Below are 18,830 nucleotides of genomic sequence, written 5' to 3'. Positions count from 1 at the left end.
TGCCAGTTAGGTTTATTTTATTTTATTTTATTTGAGACGGAGTCTTGCTCTGTTGCCCAGGTGGAGTGCAGTGGCACGATCTCGGTTCACTGCAGCCTCCGCCTCCTGAGTTCAAGCAATTCTCCTGCCTCAGCCTCCTGAGTAGCTGGGACTACAGGGGTGGAGTGCAGTGGCACGGTCACGGCTCACTGCAGGCTCAAGTGATCCCCCTGCCTCAGCCTCCTGAGTAGCTGGAAGGCACATGCCTGTAGTCCCAGCTATGTAGGAGGCTAAATTTGTAACTTTTTTTTTCCAGCTAGATTTTTAAACTTATTTTTGTAGAGAAAGAGTTTTGTTCTGTTACCAACGCTGGTCTCAAACTCCTGGGCTCAAGCCATCCTCACACCTCAACCTCCCAAAGCTCTGGGATTACAACGATGAGCCACTGCACCTGGCCTCCCATTTTTCTATTGGATTGTTTATTGTTTTATTTATTTACCAGAGGTTTTTTGTTAAACCTAATTTAAATAGGTTTAAAAATTATTTATTAGTTATATGTATTGCATATATTTTATCTCAGCTGTAACTTATTTTCTAACTCGTTTATTATGGCTTGTCTTGTAGAAAGTTTAATATTAAATTTATCAAGCCTTTCCTTTAAACTGTCTGCTTTTTGTGTCTGTAGAAGAATTCTTATGGCACCCAAGAATTTAAATACATTCTCTGTTTTCTTCTAATCATTTTTTTCCCACAGTTAGATTTGTTCACATTACAACTGAAATTGATTTTCTAAATATAGTTTAAGGCAGGGGCCTCATTTTTGCCTTTCTTTTTTCTTACATGGGGAACTTCTGGCATACAGTTTTAATTACCACCTAAAGAGTGATGATGGGAAAAGAAATCAATTGTTGATTTAATCAAACCCTCTGCTGCTCTGAAATTTTTAGTAGCTCTTTAGTACCAGACAAATGAAGTACACATTTCTATGGCACTTACGGTTCCTTCATAACAGAATCTCTCCTTTTGTTCTAGTCTTAGCTGTTATTATTACTCTTCCTGTACCGTCTACCTCAGAAAAACTGGAATAGTCTTTCTCCCAAAAGTATTTCGTGACTTTTACATTTCAAAATTTGAGGGATGCAGTTAAAGCAGTGCTTATATTTAAAAGAAAAAAAGTTTAAAATGATTTATTTAAACCTCCACCTTAAAATGCTAGAGAAAGGCTGGGTGCTGTGGCTCACAACTATAATCCCAGCACTCTGGGAGGCCAAGGCGGGTGGATCACCTGAGGTCAGGAGTTTGAGACAAGCCTGGACAACATGGTGAAACCCCATCTCTACTAAAAATACAAAAATTAGCTGGGCGTGGTGGTGCGCGCCTGTAATCCCAGCTACTAGGGAGGCTGAGGCAGGAGAATCCCTTGAACCAGGGAGGTAGACGTTGCAGTGAGCTGAGATTGCGTCATTGCACTCCAACCTGGGCAACAAGAGCAAAACTCTGCCTCAAAAAAAAAAAAAAAAAAAAAAAGAATACTCAAATACCGGTATAGGAATGAAAGAAGAGACAACATAACAGCACTTGCAGACATTAAAGTACAATAAGGGGGCCAGGCATGGGGGCTCATGACTGCAATCCCAGCACTTTGGGAAGCCGAGGCAGGTGGATCACCTGAGGGTCAGGAGTTCAAGACCAGCCTGGCCAACATGGTGAAACCCCGTCTCTACTAAAAATACAGAAAAAATTAGCCAGGCATGGTGGCGTGTGCCTGTAATCCCAGCTACACAGGAGGCTGAGGCAGGAGAATTCTTTGAACCCAGGAGGCAGAGGTTGTAGTGAGCCACGATCATGTCACTGCACTCCAGCCTGGGTGACAAAGTGAGACTCCCTCTCATTAAAAAAAATAATAATAATAAATAAAAATTAGCCAGGCGTGGTGGCACATGCCTGTGTCCCAGCTACTTGGGAGGCTGAGGTGGGAGAATCACCTCAGCCCGGGAGGTGGAGGTTGCAGTGAGCTGAGATTGTGCCACTGCACTCCAGCCTGGTGAGACTCTGGGGAAAAAAAAAAAAAAGTGTAATAAGGGTATATTATATTAAATTTTGTGCTAATAAATTTAACGACTTAGATGAAATGAAAACCTTCTTCTTTTTTTTTTTTTTTTTTTTCTTTTTATAGAAACAAGGTCTCACTATGTTGCCCAGGCTGGTCTCAAACTCCTGAGCTCAACTGGTCCTACTGCCTCAGCCTCCCGAGTAGCTGGGATCACAGGTGCACACCACAATGCCCAGCCAATTTAAAAAAAATTTTAGTAGCGATGAGGTCCCACTATGTTGCCCAGGCTGGTCTCAAATTCCTGGGCTCATGAAATCCTCACACCTCGGCCTTCCAAAATGCTGGGATTACAGGCGTGAGCCACCACACCTGGCTGAAATCGACACATTCTCAAGAGACACAAATTGCCAAAACTGACATAAAATGAAATAGAAGACCTGCATAACCCTGTATCTGTTAAAGAGATTGAATTGGTAATTTGGCATCATCTAGAAAAGTTGAAGGGGCATATACCCTATCACCTCTGGTTATATGCCAAGAGAAATGCTTGCACATGTGCACCATGAGCAGAGCGAAAAACTAGGACATAAGACAAATATTCATCAACAGGACAAATGACTTGTGTATTCATTCAATAGAGTGATATGTAGGATTAGAGATGAACGAGTGGCGGTTATAGCAACATAGATAAATCCCAAACATAATATTGAGTGAAAAAAAGCAAGTTACAGAAGAATGTGTACAGAATGATCCCATTTATATGAAAGTTCAAAAACAGGGAAAACTAAGCAGTACATTGTTTAAGGAGACACATCAAAATGGTGAAACCATAAAGAAAACCAATGGGGTGATAAATATAAAATCCAATACGGTTATTACCTGGTTACGGGCAGGATTATGATAGGGAAGTCATTGGTTATGTTCTGTTTCCTAAGCTGGGGGACGGGTACATGGGAATGCACTTTATTATAATGCTTCCAACCATATAGGTTTATTTTATATATTCTGTTTTACATATATGAGATTGCATGAATGTGTACCACTCAATAACTTAAGAGTAAATGAACTGTGGAGAATTTGAGACAGGGAGTTTTGAGGGATTTTTTGTTTTGTTTTGTTTTGTTTTGTTTGATACAGAGTCTTGCTTTGCACCTAGGCTGCAATGCGGTGATGTCATCATGGCTCACTTCAGCCTTGACCTCCTGGGCTCAGGTGATCCTCCAACTTCAGGCGTCGGGTAGCTGGGACTACACGTGCACACCACCACACCCAGTTGACTTTTAAATTTTTCGTGGCAATGAGTTCTCCATATGCATTGCCCAGACTGGTCTCAAATTTCTGGCTTATGGAATCCTCTCTGAGCTACCATGCCTGGCCAGTTTTTGGGGTGTTTTTGTTGTTGTTGTTGTTGTTGCTGTTTTTGAGATGGAATCTCCCTTTATCGCCCAGGCTGGAGGGCAGTGGCGCGATCCCGGCTCACTGCAACCTCCATCTCCCAGGTACAAGCGATTCTCCTGCCTCAGCCTCTTGAGTAGCTGGGATTACAGGTGCATGCCACCACGCCTGGCTAATTTTTGTATTTTTAGTACAGACAGGGTTTCACCATGTTGGCCAGGCTGGTCTCAAACTCCTGATCACAGGTGATCCGCCCGCCTCAGCCTCCCAAAGCGCAGGGATTATAGGTGTGAGCTTCCGTGCCCGGCCTCCTGGCCAATTTCAAGTATTTTTACAAAAAGTTTAACTGAGGGGGAAAAGAGGCCCATGACTGGGGCTAAAGAAGGGCACAAATAGAGGGAGGCTCACTGTGATTTTTTACTTTGGAAAGTGGAGCCTGTTTCTAGCCTGTGGAGAGGGGGCTTGGACTGCTGCTGGTGGGGTGCGGGGGAGGCGGTCATTGCCATCACTGGGGCTGCCAGAGGAGCCATGAAGGGCAGCGTAGGGGCCTGTTTGGAGGGGTCAGCCTAGAACAGGACAGGACATGTCTTCCTCTCCGCCTGGATTTCAGGAGCTGGGTGAGTGCAGATGGAGCCACCTGTCATGCTGCGTGCGACCTCTAGACTCAGCAGAATCCCCCTTCTCAGCGGTTGGGAGGAGCAGAGTCTTTGAGGCCCCTGCAAGGAAACAGCACAGGGCGAGGCTTATGCTTTTTTCCACTTCCACTTTGTTTTCTTTTGCAGATGGTGGGTGGTAGAAGGGACAGGAATCCAGCTCATGGCCTTGACGTCCAGGCAGGCAAGAGAATCTCTGGTTCCATGGTCTTCACCAAATGGAGTAGGGCCTGAGGAAGGCAGGATGAGCTTCACACCCCCAGGAATATTCCAGAGGGTTATGTAGTCAGCATTTGACCATAGACTGCGTGAATCAGAAGCTGCCCACCCAGCACTAACTTTGCTCACTATTAGGTTATTAAGTCCTTTCTATCAAAAATTCCAGCAGGAAACCTGGTAAAGAAAATGCTGGTGCGTGGGTTCTGCTGCCCCCAAATTCTTTATCCACCCTTTTCCCTGAGTTCTCACCTCTGTCCCCGCTGTGCTTGGCCCCTAGGTATGTGAAGACCTACCTTCTGCCTGACAGATCCTCCCAGGGGAAACGCAAGACTGGAGTCCAAAGGAACACGGTGGACCCGACCTTTCAGGAGACCTTGAAGGTACTTGCTAGACAGATGTTCCTGTGCAGAGTCCTCCCCAGCCCCAGTGGGGTGCCCGGGGCAGAGTCCAGTGGATGGTGCTTTCAAACTCTTGACTCAGTTAGATATAATGCAGACACCTATATGTTTCTTTGTGGCTCTGTCAATCAGTGTTAAGTTGGTAGAAAATAAATGTCAGCCTTTGTACCGGAAAAGTGCAGAGTCTGCCAGACTCAGGAATGGCTTTTGATTAATGATTTCTGAGAAGATAGTGAAAAAGAACCTGGCTGCCTCTTTGTCTCGGGCTAACACTGGAGCACAGGATAATTTTAAAAACGTTTTTGTGAATGTTTCTATCAAAGAGGTGCTCCCAAACAGAGTGCCCTGAAAATTAAACTTCTGAGTTACTGTCTTCGTAAAAGTACCCCTTTATTGTATTTCTGACAAACTCAGGTTTCTTCTAATTTTATTTTATTTTTTAATGTATCCTTTTATGAAAAATCTTACAAAGGAATTGTTTGGGTTTTCACTTTCGATGATACTAGGAAATGTGATTGATGGTTGAGGGCAGAGACGGGGCCATGCGCTCTGGTTTCGGGTGGAAGGCTGCAGCTGAGGTCTGGTATCTAGGAGAGCTGGCGGTGGCGGCCCTCATCTCGGTGCAGGGCGAGGGGGGTAGCCCAGACCTGTGGAGGCTACCCCGCCCGGGCTGGGCAGCCAGAGGTCCCCTCGTCTCATGCCTGTGACAGGAGAGGGCTTTGTTTGCCTTTCTTGGCAAGTAGGGGTGCCTGTGAGCTGCCAGCCAGGGGCCATCTGGGCAGCTGGCACGGAGCCCTGAGTTCATTAAATAATAATAGCGCTTGTCTCCCGGGTCCCTACTGTGACCAAGTGCTTTATATACAGCCTGGAGTAAGTATTAGAATCCTCATTTACCCGCAGGGAAACTGAGACCTAGAGAGTCGTTAGAAATACAGCTCAAAGCCACAAAGGACTGGCGGTTCTCAAAATTTATGTGCATAAAATCCTGTGGGGATTTACGTTTTTAAAAAGTTTTTTCTTTTTTCTTTTTTTTTTTTTTTTGAGACGGAGTTTCACTCTTGGTCGACCAGGCTGGAATGCAGTGGCGTGATCTCGGTTCACTGCAACCTCCACCTCCCGCGTTCAAGCGATTCTCCTGCCTCAGCCTCCTGAGTAGCTGGGATTAAAGGTGCCCGTCACCACGGCCGGCAAATTTTTTTGTGTTTTTAGTAGAGATGGGGTTTCACCATGTTGACCAGGATGGTCTTGAACTCCTGACCTCAGGTGATCTGCCCAGCCTGGCCTCCCAAAGTGCTGGGATTACAGGCTTGAGTCACCACGCCTGGCCTAAATTTATTTTCTAAGATGCAGCTGTACTTGGACCCTGGGGATTTTTTTTTAAATGCAGATTCTGGGCTGGTCACGATGGGCCACACCTGTAATCCCAGCACCTTGGGAGGCCAAGGTGGGCGAATCACAAGTCAGGAGTTCGAGACCAGCCTGGCCAAGATGGTGAAACCCCGTCTCTACTAAAAACACAAAAAATTAGCAAGGTGTAGTGGTGGGTACCTGTAATCCCAGCTACTCAGGAGGCTGAGGCAGGAGAATCGCTTGAACCCAGGAGGCAGAGGTTGCAGTGAGTCGAGATCGCACCACTGCAGTCCAGCCCTGGTGACAGAGTAATACTCTGTCTAAAAAAATTAATTAATTAATTTTTTTAAAAAAGCAGATTCTGATTCAGCAGACGTGGGCAGGGCCTTTCTCCCTGTGCTGGGACCAGGCACCACACAGCAGCAAGTCGCTGGAGAATGTCTTCGGACGGTTCTGCTCATGCACCTGCTAGAAGAATTGTGAAAAACTGTGTATCCCCTCACACGTTTTAATTAGAGATCCAAAGTTACTCATAGGAAGTTTAAGGTATTTTGTGTAAACAGCTTTATGAAATGAGATAAACATTTCATATTGTCTATATTTTAGATAAATATTTAGTTGTAAGGCCGGGCATGGTGGCTCACACCTGTAATCCCAGCACTTTGGGAGGCTGAGGCGGGTGGATCATGAGATCAGGAGATCGAGACCATCCTGGCTAACACAGTGAAACCCCATCTCTACTAAAAATACAAAAAAAAAAAAAATTTAGCCAGGCGTGGTGGTGGCGCCTGTAGTCCCAGCTATTCGGGAGGCTGAGGCAGGAGAATGGTGTGAACCCGGGAGGCAGAGCTTGCAGTGAGCGGAGATCTCGCCACTGCACTCCAGCCTGGGTGATTGAGTGAGACTCTGTCTCCAAAAAAAAAAAAAAAGTTATATAATTGGATTTAAAAGGTTACCTACCTTACTTAAAATGTGCACAGAATCTCAAAGATATCACTTAAAATTTTTAGCCGTGGGTCTTATCTAGTATATTGTGAATATTTTATAGTCCTGGGAAACTTTCCAGTTATAATGAAAATAATCAGCATCTCTAATCGATCCTAAATGCAGAACATCCTAACACTGGCCAGCCTCGTCCTTAATAGAAATATGCATAAGGTGCAAAGGATGGGAAGCCAGGGAGGCTGATCCATCATTGAAAGTCTCACAGGAGGTAGTATTTCCAATCACAGTCACCCCTTTGTGCTGCCCCCAGGAGCTTTGTGCGACCTGGGGTAAGCCATCAGAGCACGATTCAGGTGGATGAGGCTGTGAGAACTGTCTCCAGCCAGTTTTGAGAGAAGTGCACATCCGATGCGAGGATCTAGAAATTGATCCTCAAAGTTTGCTGAGCAGAGTACTTCTTGGCAAGCCTTTCTGGACCCAGAGAGACTTGTACCCTATTTGAGACCACTGTCTTGGGGGCCCGGAGAAGATGAAGTGATCTCACTGGGCGACATTGGTCATTGCCCGGCCCTGCTCTCGAATGATCCTTACACCTCATTCCCTGCTGAACCTGGAGCAAGCCTTGTGGACCTAACAGGGCAATGGAAAATACGTCTGGTTTGAAAAGGCAGATTCTATATGCAGCAGGGAGTAGTCCTATTGACAGAAAGGGGCGAGCAATGGGTAAGGACACAGGAGAAGTGGCCTGAGCGTCGCCCACACACAGCTGGAGATGAGAGAGCAGCCTGGGGCCCGAGCCCGACCTTGCTAAGTGGCGTAGTGTTCCAGTAACCACTTCATTTCTCAGAGGGCAGCAGATGCAGCCAGCCCGATGGCCAGTTGCCTGGACTAACTGATAAGGAATGTAACTGGAATATAGGGAATAATCACGTCAATCCAGAGTTTGTAGACAGATTGAATGTGGGGCAGAGTCGGAAATGGACCCATGGACTGGGTGTGGGGGTTCACGCTTGTAATCCCAGAACTTTGGGAGGCTGAGGTGGGTGGATGACTTGAGCCCAGGAGTTTGAGACCAGCCTGGGCAATGTAGAGAGACCCCCATCTCTAGAAGAAATTCAGATTAGCCAGGCATGGTGACACCTACCTGTAGTCCCAACTACTTGGGAAGCTGAGGTAGGAGGATTGCTTGAGCCTGGGAGGTGGAGGCTGCAGTGAGCTGAGATTGCATCGCTGCACTCCAGTCTAGGTGACAGACTGAGATCCTGTCCCCCCAGAAAAGATATGGACCCATGGACTTGAAGGAAAACTGGCTCAAAGTTATCCAAAGGCAGAAGAAAAAGGAATATGACCCAAGAAATTCGCATCTCCATGGCCACAAGCCGTCCCAGCGGGGAAGAAAAGGAGGAATGAAGCGAGGAGGCTAACCTGGCCAGCCAAGCCATGTGTGCCTGGCCTGCGGACGTCAGAAGTGTGGACAGAGCCTACGGGCAGCCCCCAGCAGAGCAGGGGACGGCCCTGCTGTGCCTCCCCTCTGTTTGCAGAGGCTGAAGGAGAGAAGTTATTGCGTTTCAGTTCCTGTTTTATTCCATCTCATCCCTCGATCGGAAAGATGGGTGAAGGTGGGCATGAGGAGATGAACCCCAAAGTAAACAAACCGCACAGCTGCTGCAAGTGGGTGCAAGTGTCCAGCCTCACAGCAACAGCCATTTCACGAGGAGTCACCATTCAAACCCCAAACAAGCACCAGAGTGAGGGCAGCATGGGCCACAGAGGTCGGCAGCGAGACTTGGGCCTGGACACAGTGAGTGCACGTGACGCGGGCCTGCAGTGTTGGCTGCCAGACCAAGGGAGGGTCACTGAATTTCCAAGCTTCTTTTTTTTCACCTGCAAAATGGTCTGAATAATACTGACCTCGTGGGGTGCGTGTGAAAGCTAAAAAGGTCAATGCATCTAAAAAGCCTGGTATGAAATAAATAAGTGTTCAATAACTTGTAGGTTGTGTTCAATAACTTGTAGGTTTTGTTCATTATTGAGAAAATCCAACTAATAAGCTTAAAGTGAGGCCCTCAGATGCTGAGGTGGAGTCAGCCATACCTTGGGAAGGGCTGGGTGTCACGCAGGGGCCTTTGGCCTCCAGTCTCTATGGGACAGAACCCATGCTTGGCTGGGGAAGGGGTTCTCTCGTCACTCTTGGGTGTGTTGGGAACCCCCTGTGCGGACAGTAGGAACATCGTGTTGCCCTCTGCCAAGCCAGCACAGGCCCTGCATGCCTGGACACAGGCATCATCCCTCCAGGGCAAATACGTGGTATTGGGGGGAATGGAGGAGGGGGAGTTCATGGTTGGCTTAAAACAAAAAAATACAGGCCGGGCACGGTGGCTCACGCCTGTAATCCCAGCACTTTGGGAGGCCGAGGCGGGTGGATCATTTGAGGTCAGGAGTTCGAGACCAGCCTGGCCAACATGGTGAAACCCTGTCTCTACTAAAAATACAAAAAATGAGCCAGGCATGGTGGTGAGCGCCTATAGTCCCAGCTACTCGGGAGGCTGAGGCAGGAGAATCACTTGAACCCAGGAGGCAGAGGTTGCAGTGAGCTGAGATAGGACCACTGCACTTCAGCCTGGGTGACATAATGAGACCCTGTCTCCAAAAAAAAAATTTTTTTTTTAGTATTTTTGGGCCTGTTTTCAGTATTTTTGGCCAAGCCTGGCTGGGTGCAGTGTTCAGATGCAAATTCAAATCCTGTGTGAGCATAGACTTTGGCTTGATTTTTAGTAGGCGTGGGCTGGGCAAGGACTTTCATCCTTGTCTTGTTCTGAGAATTGGGGGTTGGAGGGGCTCAGTGGCTACCAGGGCTACCCTAGCCTGTCCCCAGGCAGAGCACTGGGCACCTGGGGAGTAGCGGGAGGGGCTCTTGAGCAGAGAGAGGACCCCCCGCCCCAACCTGGCTGTAAGCACCTTGACCCCCGCAGCCACATCAGGTCCCTGGCTGCATCCGCATCTTGGACTCAGCCTGTGGGAGGGAGGCCTGCGCCAGGCCCCGGGAAGTGGGGCCCTGGGAGGTGGGGTCGGAGATCCTAGGGAGTGCGGGCCCCAGGAGCTCAGCTGACCATCTCTGCTCTGCCTCTGCAGTATCAGGTGGCCCCTGCCCAGTTGGTGACCCGGCAGCTGCAGGTCTCGGTGTGGCATCTGGGCACGCTGGCCCGGAGAGTGTTTCTTGGAGAAGTGATCATTCCTCTGGCCGCGTGGGACTTTGAAGACAGCACAACACAGTCTTTCTGCTGGCATCCACTCCGGGCCAAGGTGATGTCTGGTTTTGAACTGAGTGCCCTCCATCCCCACTGTGATAAATAAATCACTTTTCAGAGAGATCCCAGAGGAGAAAACATACCTGGAAAGACTTGGACCCAAGACAGTGTGTGCTTGCCGGCCTGGCGCTGTGACTTTCAAATAGTTACTTTCTCCTGGGTGGGGTGGACGGAGGGATTGTTTTAACTGTCTCAGCTCTGTTCAGGTACCCCAACAGCCCCCGCCTCACATCACACACAGACCCGACTGGATCAGGTCCTGTGGCTTCCCCTAGCAGAGGCCTCACCTTGCTGGTGGCTGACGTGCTGGAAGCCGGCCATGCCCTTCCCTGCGGGCACCACCCACAGCTATGCGGTCCCCCTGGGGGCTACAGTGCGTTTTTTCTAACCTTTGAACCCCAGGTACTCTCAGAACAATAACAGGTGACAGATGACTGGACCCAATGCTATGAGGAAGGCAGAGGCCGCCCTGGCTGGGTTGTGGAGCTCCAGCTTCTGGTTTGGAATTGTACAGCAGGAGATGGATAGCAAATGGGCAGGTGGGCGGGTCAGAGGAGTTGACTCGATTTAGGATCCGTGTCCCCCAGGCTGTGCAGGTAGGAGGAGAGGCCTGGGAGAGAGGTTAGCATTTCTTGGAAACTCTGCTTTGTACTTTTCTGTGTCCAGATCCCAGACTGGGAGAGAGTTCATGTGAGACCATGAGGGATGAAAAACGTGGGCTTCTGCCATCTCTTTAAAAACCCCAGCCGGGAGGCCGAGCATGGTGGCTGTCAGCAAAGTGCTGTAATTCCAGCGCTTTGGGAGGCCGAGGCAGACAGATCGCGAGGTCAGGAGATCAAGACCATCCTGGCTAACACGGTGAAACCCCGTCTCTACTAAAAATACAAAAATTAGCTGGGTGTGGTGGCGGGCGCCTGTAATCCCAGCTACTCGGGAGGCTGAGACAAGAGAATTGCTTGAACCCGGGAGGCGGAGGTTGCAGTGAGCCGAGATCGTGCCACTGCATTTCAGCCTGGTGACAGAGCAAGACTCTGTCTCAAAACAAAACAAAACAAAAACGAAAACAAACCAGCTGGATGGACTACTCCCCTCAGCCAAGGGCCCACAGCAGGCCCAGCCTTCTGCTCCAACCTGGACATAGGGCACGGGGGCCATCTGGCTTCTTTTCCTCTCTCGAGCCAGCACAGCTGGGATTTGCAGTGTCGCTGCGCTGCCGGGAAGCTTCTCAGGTTTCAGCCGAGGCCTCCTGGTGAGCCGCCTGCCCCCTCCCTGCTCCTCCAGGCAAGGCCCACACTCCCACCGCCTGTGCTGACTCCCCCAAGCTAGAGTCTGGGCTTAGACCTCCCCTTCCCAGTGCCCACCTGGAATGCATCCCCTATCCAAGGTCAGCCCAAGACAACCCAAAGCCTACCTCCTCTAGGAAGCCTTTCCTGATTACCCCTACCAGAAGTGGCCTCTCTTCCAGGACCCGGAGCTCAGGATGCTTGCCGTCTCTGGGCCTGATCTTCAGCCATGGTGTCCCTTTGCTCCTGCCCCAGCCATGCTGCGGTGGGGTGAAGCGTCTGGCTTCCATGCCTTCTTCTCATCCCCACTCTCATCTCTCAGAAAAGCGTCGGCTCCTCCAGGACACCCTGTTTCCAGCCTAGACTCCCTTCTGTCAGAGGCTGAATCCCCCGTGCACCCTATCTCCCACACCTCTGTCATCAGCTTGAAGACAAGGCCTGGAACAAGCACAGGGCCTGGCATAGGACAGGCGGCCACCAGGCCTCATCAGACTGAGCCTGCTCTGGCAAGTGGGTGGGGAGCAGATGGCATGGAGCTGAAAGGCATCCCTCCTAAAGCCAGTGGGGTGGGGAGTCCGCCCACAGGCCTGCCCCGGGCTCCATCCTGACTGGGTTTCTGACTGCCGAAGCTGGAGACAGCCATATCTCGTTTGGTACCCGAGGGCCAGGAAGACGGGGGCTTGTCCATGTGGGCTCCCAGGAGGCTTGAGGCCTCTGAGGGTAACCGAGAGGGCTGCTTCTCAGTGCTGGCGGAAGCCATGGTGGACCGGATGTGTCGAGACCAAACTTGTCCAACCTGCAGCCCAGGACAGCTCTGTTTTTTGGTTTTTGTTGTTTGTTTTGAGACGGAGTTTTGCTCTGTCACCCAGGCTGGAGTGAAGCAGCATGATCTCAGCTTACTGCAACCTCTGTCCCCCAGGTTCAGGTAATTCTCTGCCTCAGCCTCCCCAGTAGCTGGGATTATAGGCACCTGCCACCATGCCCAGCTAGGTTTTTTTGGTATTTTTAGTAGACACGGGGTTTCACCATGTTGGCCAGGCTGGTCTCGAACTCCTGACCTCAGGTGATCCACCTCGGCCTCCCAAAGTGCTGGGATTACAGGCATGAGTCACCAGGCCTGGCCCTAGGATGGCATTGAATGCAACCCAACACAAATTCATAAACTTTCTTGAAACATGAGACTTTTTCGTGATTTTTTTTAAGCTCATCAGCTGTTGTTAGTGTTAGTGTATTTTATGTGTGACCCAAGACAGTTCTTCCAGTGTGGCCCAGGGAAGCCAGAAGACTGGATATGCCTGCTCTAGTCTCTTCCCAATACTCTCCTCCCACCCCACTGGGAGAAAGATGGTGTGGATTTCAGGATCATCTCTTCTCCCGGCCCTCTCTTCACTCACTTTCTGGCAAAACCACTCATGACAGAAGCGCCTCGGTGGGCAGGGACATGTCCTCAGACTTACCACACCCTAGGGGGCCACCCCCGGTGGCTCTGGGCAGAGTCTACGCCCCATGCTGTCCCCAGCATCTGTGCCAGTCCTTGGCATTGGAAGGCAGTGCGAATCTCTACTGACCTGGGTGGGGTGGATGGGGTGGAGGCTTGAGTTCATTTCTGTTTTTCAAACTCAGGCTGCATCTAGGTTTTCGTAGAAATGTCTTAGGGAGTGTGCAATGCCCTCAAGTCACTCTGGTTCCTTAAGCTCATCTGGCTGTGATTCGCTGGAGTGGCCGAGCTGTTCCTCCCCATGCTGGGGTTGGGGAGAGTGGGTGTGAAACCATAGATGGAAGGAAGACCAGTCCTGCCACACACACGCCTGCTCCCCCCAGGGCCTTGCAGGGGCCAGGGGGAAGCATCTGTGGACAGAGCTGAGACAACCAGAGGAGCCCGAAGGTTCTCGGGACTTGGGGAGTACCGTGCCTAAGCTGTGCCTCTCTTCCCCAGGCAGAGAAATACGAAGATAGCGCTCCTCAGAGCAACGGAGAGCTCGCAGTCCGAGCTAAGCTGGTCCTCCCTTCAGGGCCCAGAAAACTCCAAGAGGCTCAAGGTCGGTGGCCTCCAGCCCCCTGGACATTGTCTGTGTCATTGTCCGCAGAGGCTGGTGCAGCAGGCAGACTGAGAGATGGGGTAAAAGTTTTCTAGCATTTCCTTTCTACGGCCCCCGTGCCCAGCTCCAGCAGCAATTTTCTGAGCGATGCAGCGAGCGAGAAGGGAAGAGGTTCTCTGGAGCCCATAGCCTGGGGGGAAACGGGTGACCAGAAGCAGACAAGGCCTCCGATGCCCTCTGTACACTCCTCTAAGGATACTGCCCTAGGCCTTCCTCCCAGGGGCAGATTGGATGGTCTCTGGGGGGAACCGTGGACCCTCCTGAAGAGCAGAGGCTCCATGACAATGTGGAGCCAAGAGCACATCTCGAGGCGCTGGTACCTGCAGGGCTCAGATGAGATAAATCCCTGCCCCCAGGCACGTGGGTAGCTGCTGCCCAGCAAAAGAAGTAGGTCAGGAAGGTGGGTCCTCAGGGACCCTATGGAGATTTTACTCCTTCAATAACGTGGGGTGTGTGGAAAGCAGGAGGGTGGGGAAGGAGGAGAGTGGGGAAGGAGGACAGGGAGAATGCACATTTTTTTTTTTTTTTTTTTTTTGAGACAGAGTCTCACTCTGTCACCCAGGCTGGAGTGCAGTGGCCCATCTTGGCTCACTGCAAGTTCCACCTCCCTGGTTCACGCCATTCTTCTGCCTCAGCCTCCTGAGTAGCTGGGACTACAGGTGCCCGCCACCACACCTGGCTAATTTTTGTATTTTTAGTAGAGATGAGGTTTCACCGTGTTAGCCAGGATGGTCTTAATCTCCTGACCTCGTGATCTGCCGGCCTCGGCCTCCCAAAGTGCTGGGATTACAGGCGTGAGCCACCACGCCCGGCCAAGAATGCACATTTCTGTTGTTTCAGTGACTTCCTATTTGGCTAGAAGAGGGAATTCTGCTACCCAAGTTCACGGGGTCACCAGCAGACCAGCAGCAAGTGCCCCGTGGCCATCCCAACTTCCTAGACAGAGTCTCGGGGCTCTCACTTCCCCGCAAACTGCTGGCTACAACTAAGACTCAGACTTCAGCGTCTTCCCTCTCCTTGTGTTCCTCTTTACTCTTTGCTAGGATCTTAGCGATCCCTCCATCCTGTCCTCCACCTGACCACAGAGCAGCACGGTGTGGGCAGCGCCACAGCCTGTGGGCAGGGCCAGCGGAGCCCACTGCACCACTCCCACCTGCCCTCTTGGGGTCTGAGGGCTGTGGCAGATTCTCTTGCTAAGCTATCGGTTTTGGGGTGGTGGTACTGCATACTAACGTGTCAGGAGACATGGCTTTGACAGTGAATACTGGCTTTCCTTCCAGGGACAGATGAGCTGTCACTTAATGGCCAACTTTGTTTGGTAGTGCTGGGAGCCAAGAATTTACCTGTGCGGCCAGATGGCACCTTGAACTCATTTGTTAAGGGGTAGGTATTTGATGTAATCAAATATTATTTATTGATGATGTAGTATATACATCATAACCTGGCCCAGAACCTGCAGGGAACACCAAAAACATGTAAGCCACTTAAAATGTCTTATTTTAGCTTTCCTGTGAAAATCTAACATAACACATATTAAAGACCCTGATTTCTGAAAATTCATGGGACGTGTACATGCTGGGGTACCCGAAACCCTAATCTTCTCAGTTCTTGTGATATCAGCAAGCCAGTTTTGAAATCAAGCATTAAAAAGTAGTGTGTTCAGTAAATATTTCCTGAGCTTAACATCTCCTCTTGGACCAACAGTAAAATGCATGCCTGTCCACATTTCATTCTCATTCACTACAGGGCGGCCCTCTAAAAGTAAGGCAAATACCATTAATTATTACATTGAAGTGCAAACTCCCTGTCAGTGACATAAGGGAAAAATGACGGTCAAGATAGAACTGAGGCTGGACGCAGTGGCTCACGCCTGTAATCCCAGCACTTTGGGAGGCCGAGGCAGGTGGATCATGTGAGATCAGGAGTTCACAACTAGCCTGGCCAACATGAAACCCCATCTCTACTAAAATATAAAAATTAGCCGGGTGTGGTGGTGGGCACCTATGATCCCAGCTGCTCAGGAGGCTGAGACAGGGGACTTCCTTGAATCTCGGGGGCAGAGGTTGCGGTGAGCTGAGATCACACCACTTCACTGCAGCCTGAGCGACAGAGCAAAACTCCACACCTCAAAAAAAGGAGAACTGAGCTTGTGTTCTAATCCTGTTGCTTATCTGCATGGCCTTGGACAAGCTTTTGTGAGTTGATTTTCCTGAGAACAGGGTTAAAAGGAAATAACGTGTGTATTTGCATTCAAGGCACCCCAAGGAGGGAAGATTAAAATGAGGGCCGCCAGGCCATAGCATGCAACTCGCCCTTTTTAACTGATGCAGAATTCAGCCCTAAGGGAAATGTGCCAAGTCCTGTGGTTCCCACCCTGCTTCACTGTGGAGGGTGTGGATGTTGTGGACTTGGCACTTTTCTTAGTGCTTCTGGTCTGCACTGATGCACAGGCCTCGGGAGAGGAGGCCATGTGGATGACAGTGATTGCAAGGTTTGTGTTCCCTCTTCAGCTGTCTCACTCTGCCAGACCAACAAAAACTGAGACTGAAGTCGCCAGTACTGAAGAAGCAGGCTTGTCCCCAGTGGAAACACTCGTTCATCTTCAGTGGTGTAACCCCAGCCCAGCTGAGGCAGTCGAGCTTGGAGTTAACCGTCTGGGACCAGGCTCTCCTTGGAATGAACGACCGCTTGCTTGGGGGAGCCAGGCTTGGTTCAAGTAAGTCTGAGATATTGAGCCCCAACATTTATCCTTTGTGATTATCCTAATGGGTACTGTGCAAAGAAAATGCTTGCAACAGGGCAGTGACTTAACTGGTTTTGAAATTGCCTAGCCTTCCTTAATTGGAAATTCCTAAGTCTAGTTTTTACTCTACAGCTGAGCCATAATACAGCCAAGTATTTTGACAATTTAAATCAGATTTAGATCTGTTAAAGAAACAAAAATTATAGGCCTCCAAACGGGCTAGGTACAGTATTTGCTTTTGTTTCTGGCGTCAATCATAAAAGGATTATTTTCTTAAAGGAAAAGATCTTCTTAACTCAAACAAACGGCAATTCAGAAAGTACTCCATCAAAAGTGGTCAAAACAGCAACGCTGTCCAGAGCCGCTCGGCAGGGCGCCGCCAGCCTGGTGGGTGGACCGCCCTCTGCTGTGAGGTTCTGTGCCTGGCACTGCTTCTAGCTGCCAGCAGTGTCCCTGGCATGACAACCAAAAACACCTGCACACATCTCCCAAGGACTTCCAACTGAGAACCAGTGACTGAAGAGAAATAAGCCTCACTGCTCAATTACTTTTCAAAGATATTTTGTCCAAAGCTTACTGTCTTCCTCTAAGAATCCCTTCCCCTGGGCAAGCCCAGCCCCCAGTCTGAGACAGCCCCACCCAGCTAGCCATGCTGGTGTGCGACTGTCCACTCCCTTGGTGAAGACCCAGCCCATCACACCAGAGTCCTTGCCTCACTTTCAAACTACAGAGCAGAGTGCCTGGGTGAACCCGTCTCCACACTAGCTTTGTTGGGGTGGGGGTAGTGGTGGTTGGCCTTTTAGTGTGGACTGAAGGGGGAAAACTTTTCTGGCTGGTCATTGTCAAAGAGCTGAGAGGGGACGAAGTGGTGCCCTCCCTGACCATGGCTAAGCTGTCATCCTCTCTTACAGAGGGAGACACAGCTGGTGGCGGGGATGCATGCTCACAATCGAAGCTCCAGTGGCAAAAAGTCCTTTCCAGCCCCAATCTATGGACAGACATGACCCTTGTCCTGCACTGATGTGAAGGCCTCGAGGTTCCAGGTTGCAGTGGGTGTGAAGCACTGTGCGTCTGCAGAGTGGGGCTGCAAACCAGGGGCAGGGTCCCAGCTGGAGACCCTTTGGACCTTGAGCAGTCTCCATCTGCAGTCCTGTCCCGTGGCTTAAACGCCTACTGGTATCTGTGTATATTTAAGTTAAACACAATAATGTATGTTACCTAAGCCTCTGGTGGGTTATCTCCGAGATGGAGAAAATGGCCAGATTTCAATAAATGTTGTTACCGGCATCCTCCAGTGCTTATCAAATGGTAAAAGGCTGGCTGGTGGGCATGATGGCTCCCCGCCTGTAATCTCAGCAACTTTGGGAGGCTGCAGTGGATGGCTTGAGCTCAGGAGTGTGAGATCAGCCCAGGCAACACAGAGATACCCTGTCTACAGAAAAAACAAAAAATTGGCCGGGCGCGGTGGCTCAAGCCTGTAATCCCAGCACTTTGGGAGGCTGAGTCAGGGGGATCACAAGGTCAGGAGATTGAGACCATCCTGGCTAACCCGGTGAAACCCTGTCTCTACTAAAAAATACAAAAAACTAGCAGGGCGAGGTGACAGGCGCCTGTAGTCCCAGCTACTGGGGAAGCTGAGGCAGGAGAATGGCGTAAACCCGGGAGGCGGAGCTTGCAGTGAGCTGAGATCTGGCCACTGCACTCCAGCCTGGGCGACAGAGCGAGACTCCACCACAAAAAAAAAAAAAAAAATTATCCGGGTGTGGTGGTGCACACCTGTAGTCCCAGCTACTCAGGAGGCTGAGCCAGGAGGATAGAGAACAGGAGGTTGAGGCTGCAGTAAGCCCTGACTACACAACTGTGCTCCAGCCTGGGCCAAAGAAGACCCTGTCTCAAAAAAAAAAAAGTCACAGCTTAAAGGAGCATTTTATTTTTTTGAGATGGAGTCTCCCTGTGTCGCCAGGCTGAAGTGCAGTGGCACAATCTCAGCTCACTGCAACCTCCAACTCCCGGGTCCTAGCAATTCTCCTGCCTCAGCCTCCCAAGTAGCTGGGATTACAGGCATGCGCCACCACACCTAATTTTTGTATTTTTAGTAGACGGCGTTTCACCATGTTGGCCAGGATGGTCTCCATCTCCTGACCTTGTGAACCGCCTGCCTCGGCCTCCCGAAGTGCTGGGATTACAGGCATGAGCCACCGCACCCGGCGGTGAGCAGCATTTTAGAGGAGCCTGGTGAGCTGGAGTGTCCTCTCCCATGGAAACTGTCTCCAGAGGAGGTTAGGTGACCTACGGAGCACCATGTCTTGGGTTGGTCAGCTCTAACTTACCAGTGTACCCCCAGGGACACCATGGCCCCTCACAAAACCCAGCCAGAGGACAGCATAGAGCCCAGGCGAGTCGGC

The 18,830-nt window shown here is 50.2% G+C and overlaps 1 protein-coding gene across 1 annotated transcript in view; it reads left to right on the top strand.

The window, feature by feature from the left end:
* SYTL3 (synaptotagmin like 3) overlaps positions 1-17,708 on the top strand; it is a 111,306-nt gene extending 93,598 nt beyond the window's left edge. The window contains exons 13-18 of the mRNA XM_025382178.1: positions 4,577-4,679; positions 10,125-10,295; positions 13,520-13,622; positions 14,963-15,065; positions 16,193-16,398; positions 17,337-17,708. Of these exons, the coding sequence (XP_025237963.1) occupies positions 4,577-4,679; positions 10,125-10,295; positions 13,520-13,622; positions 14,963-15,065; positions 16,193-16,398; positions 17,337-17,446 (796 nt within the window). The 3' untranslated portion in view covers positions 17,447-17,708. The remainder of the gene's footprint in view (positions 1-4,576; positions 4,680-10,124; positions 10,296-13,519; positions 13,623-14,962; positions 15,066-16,192; positions 16,399-17,336) is intronic.
* The last annotated feature ends 1,122 nt before the right edge of the window (positions 17,709-18,830 follow it).

This window comes from Theropithecus gelada, chromosome 4 (assembly GCF_003255815.1).
Source record: "Theropithecus gelada isolate Dixy chromosome 4, Tgel_1.0, whole genome shotgun sequence".
Classification (NCBI taxonomy): Eukaryota; Metazoa; Chordata; class Mammalia; order Primates; family Cercopithecidae; genus Theropithecus; species Theropithecus gelada.
This window is presented reverse-complemented; position numbering and strand designations above follow the sequence as displayed.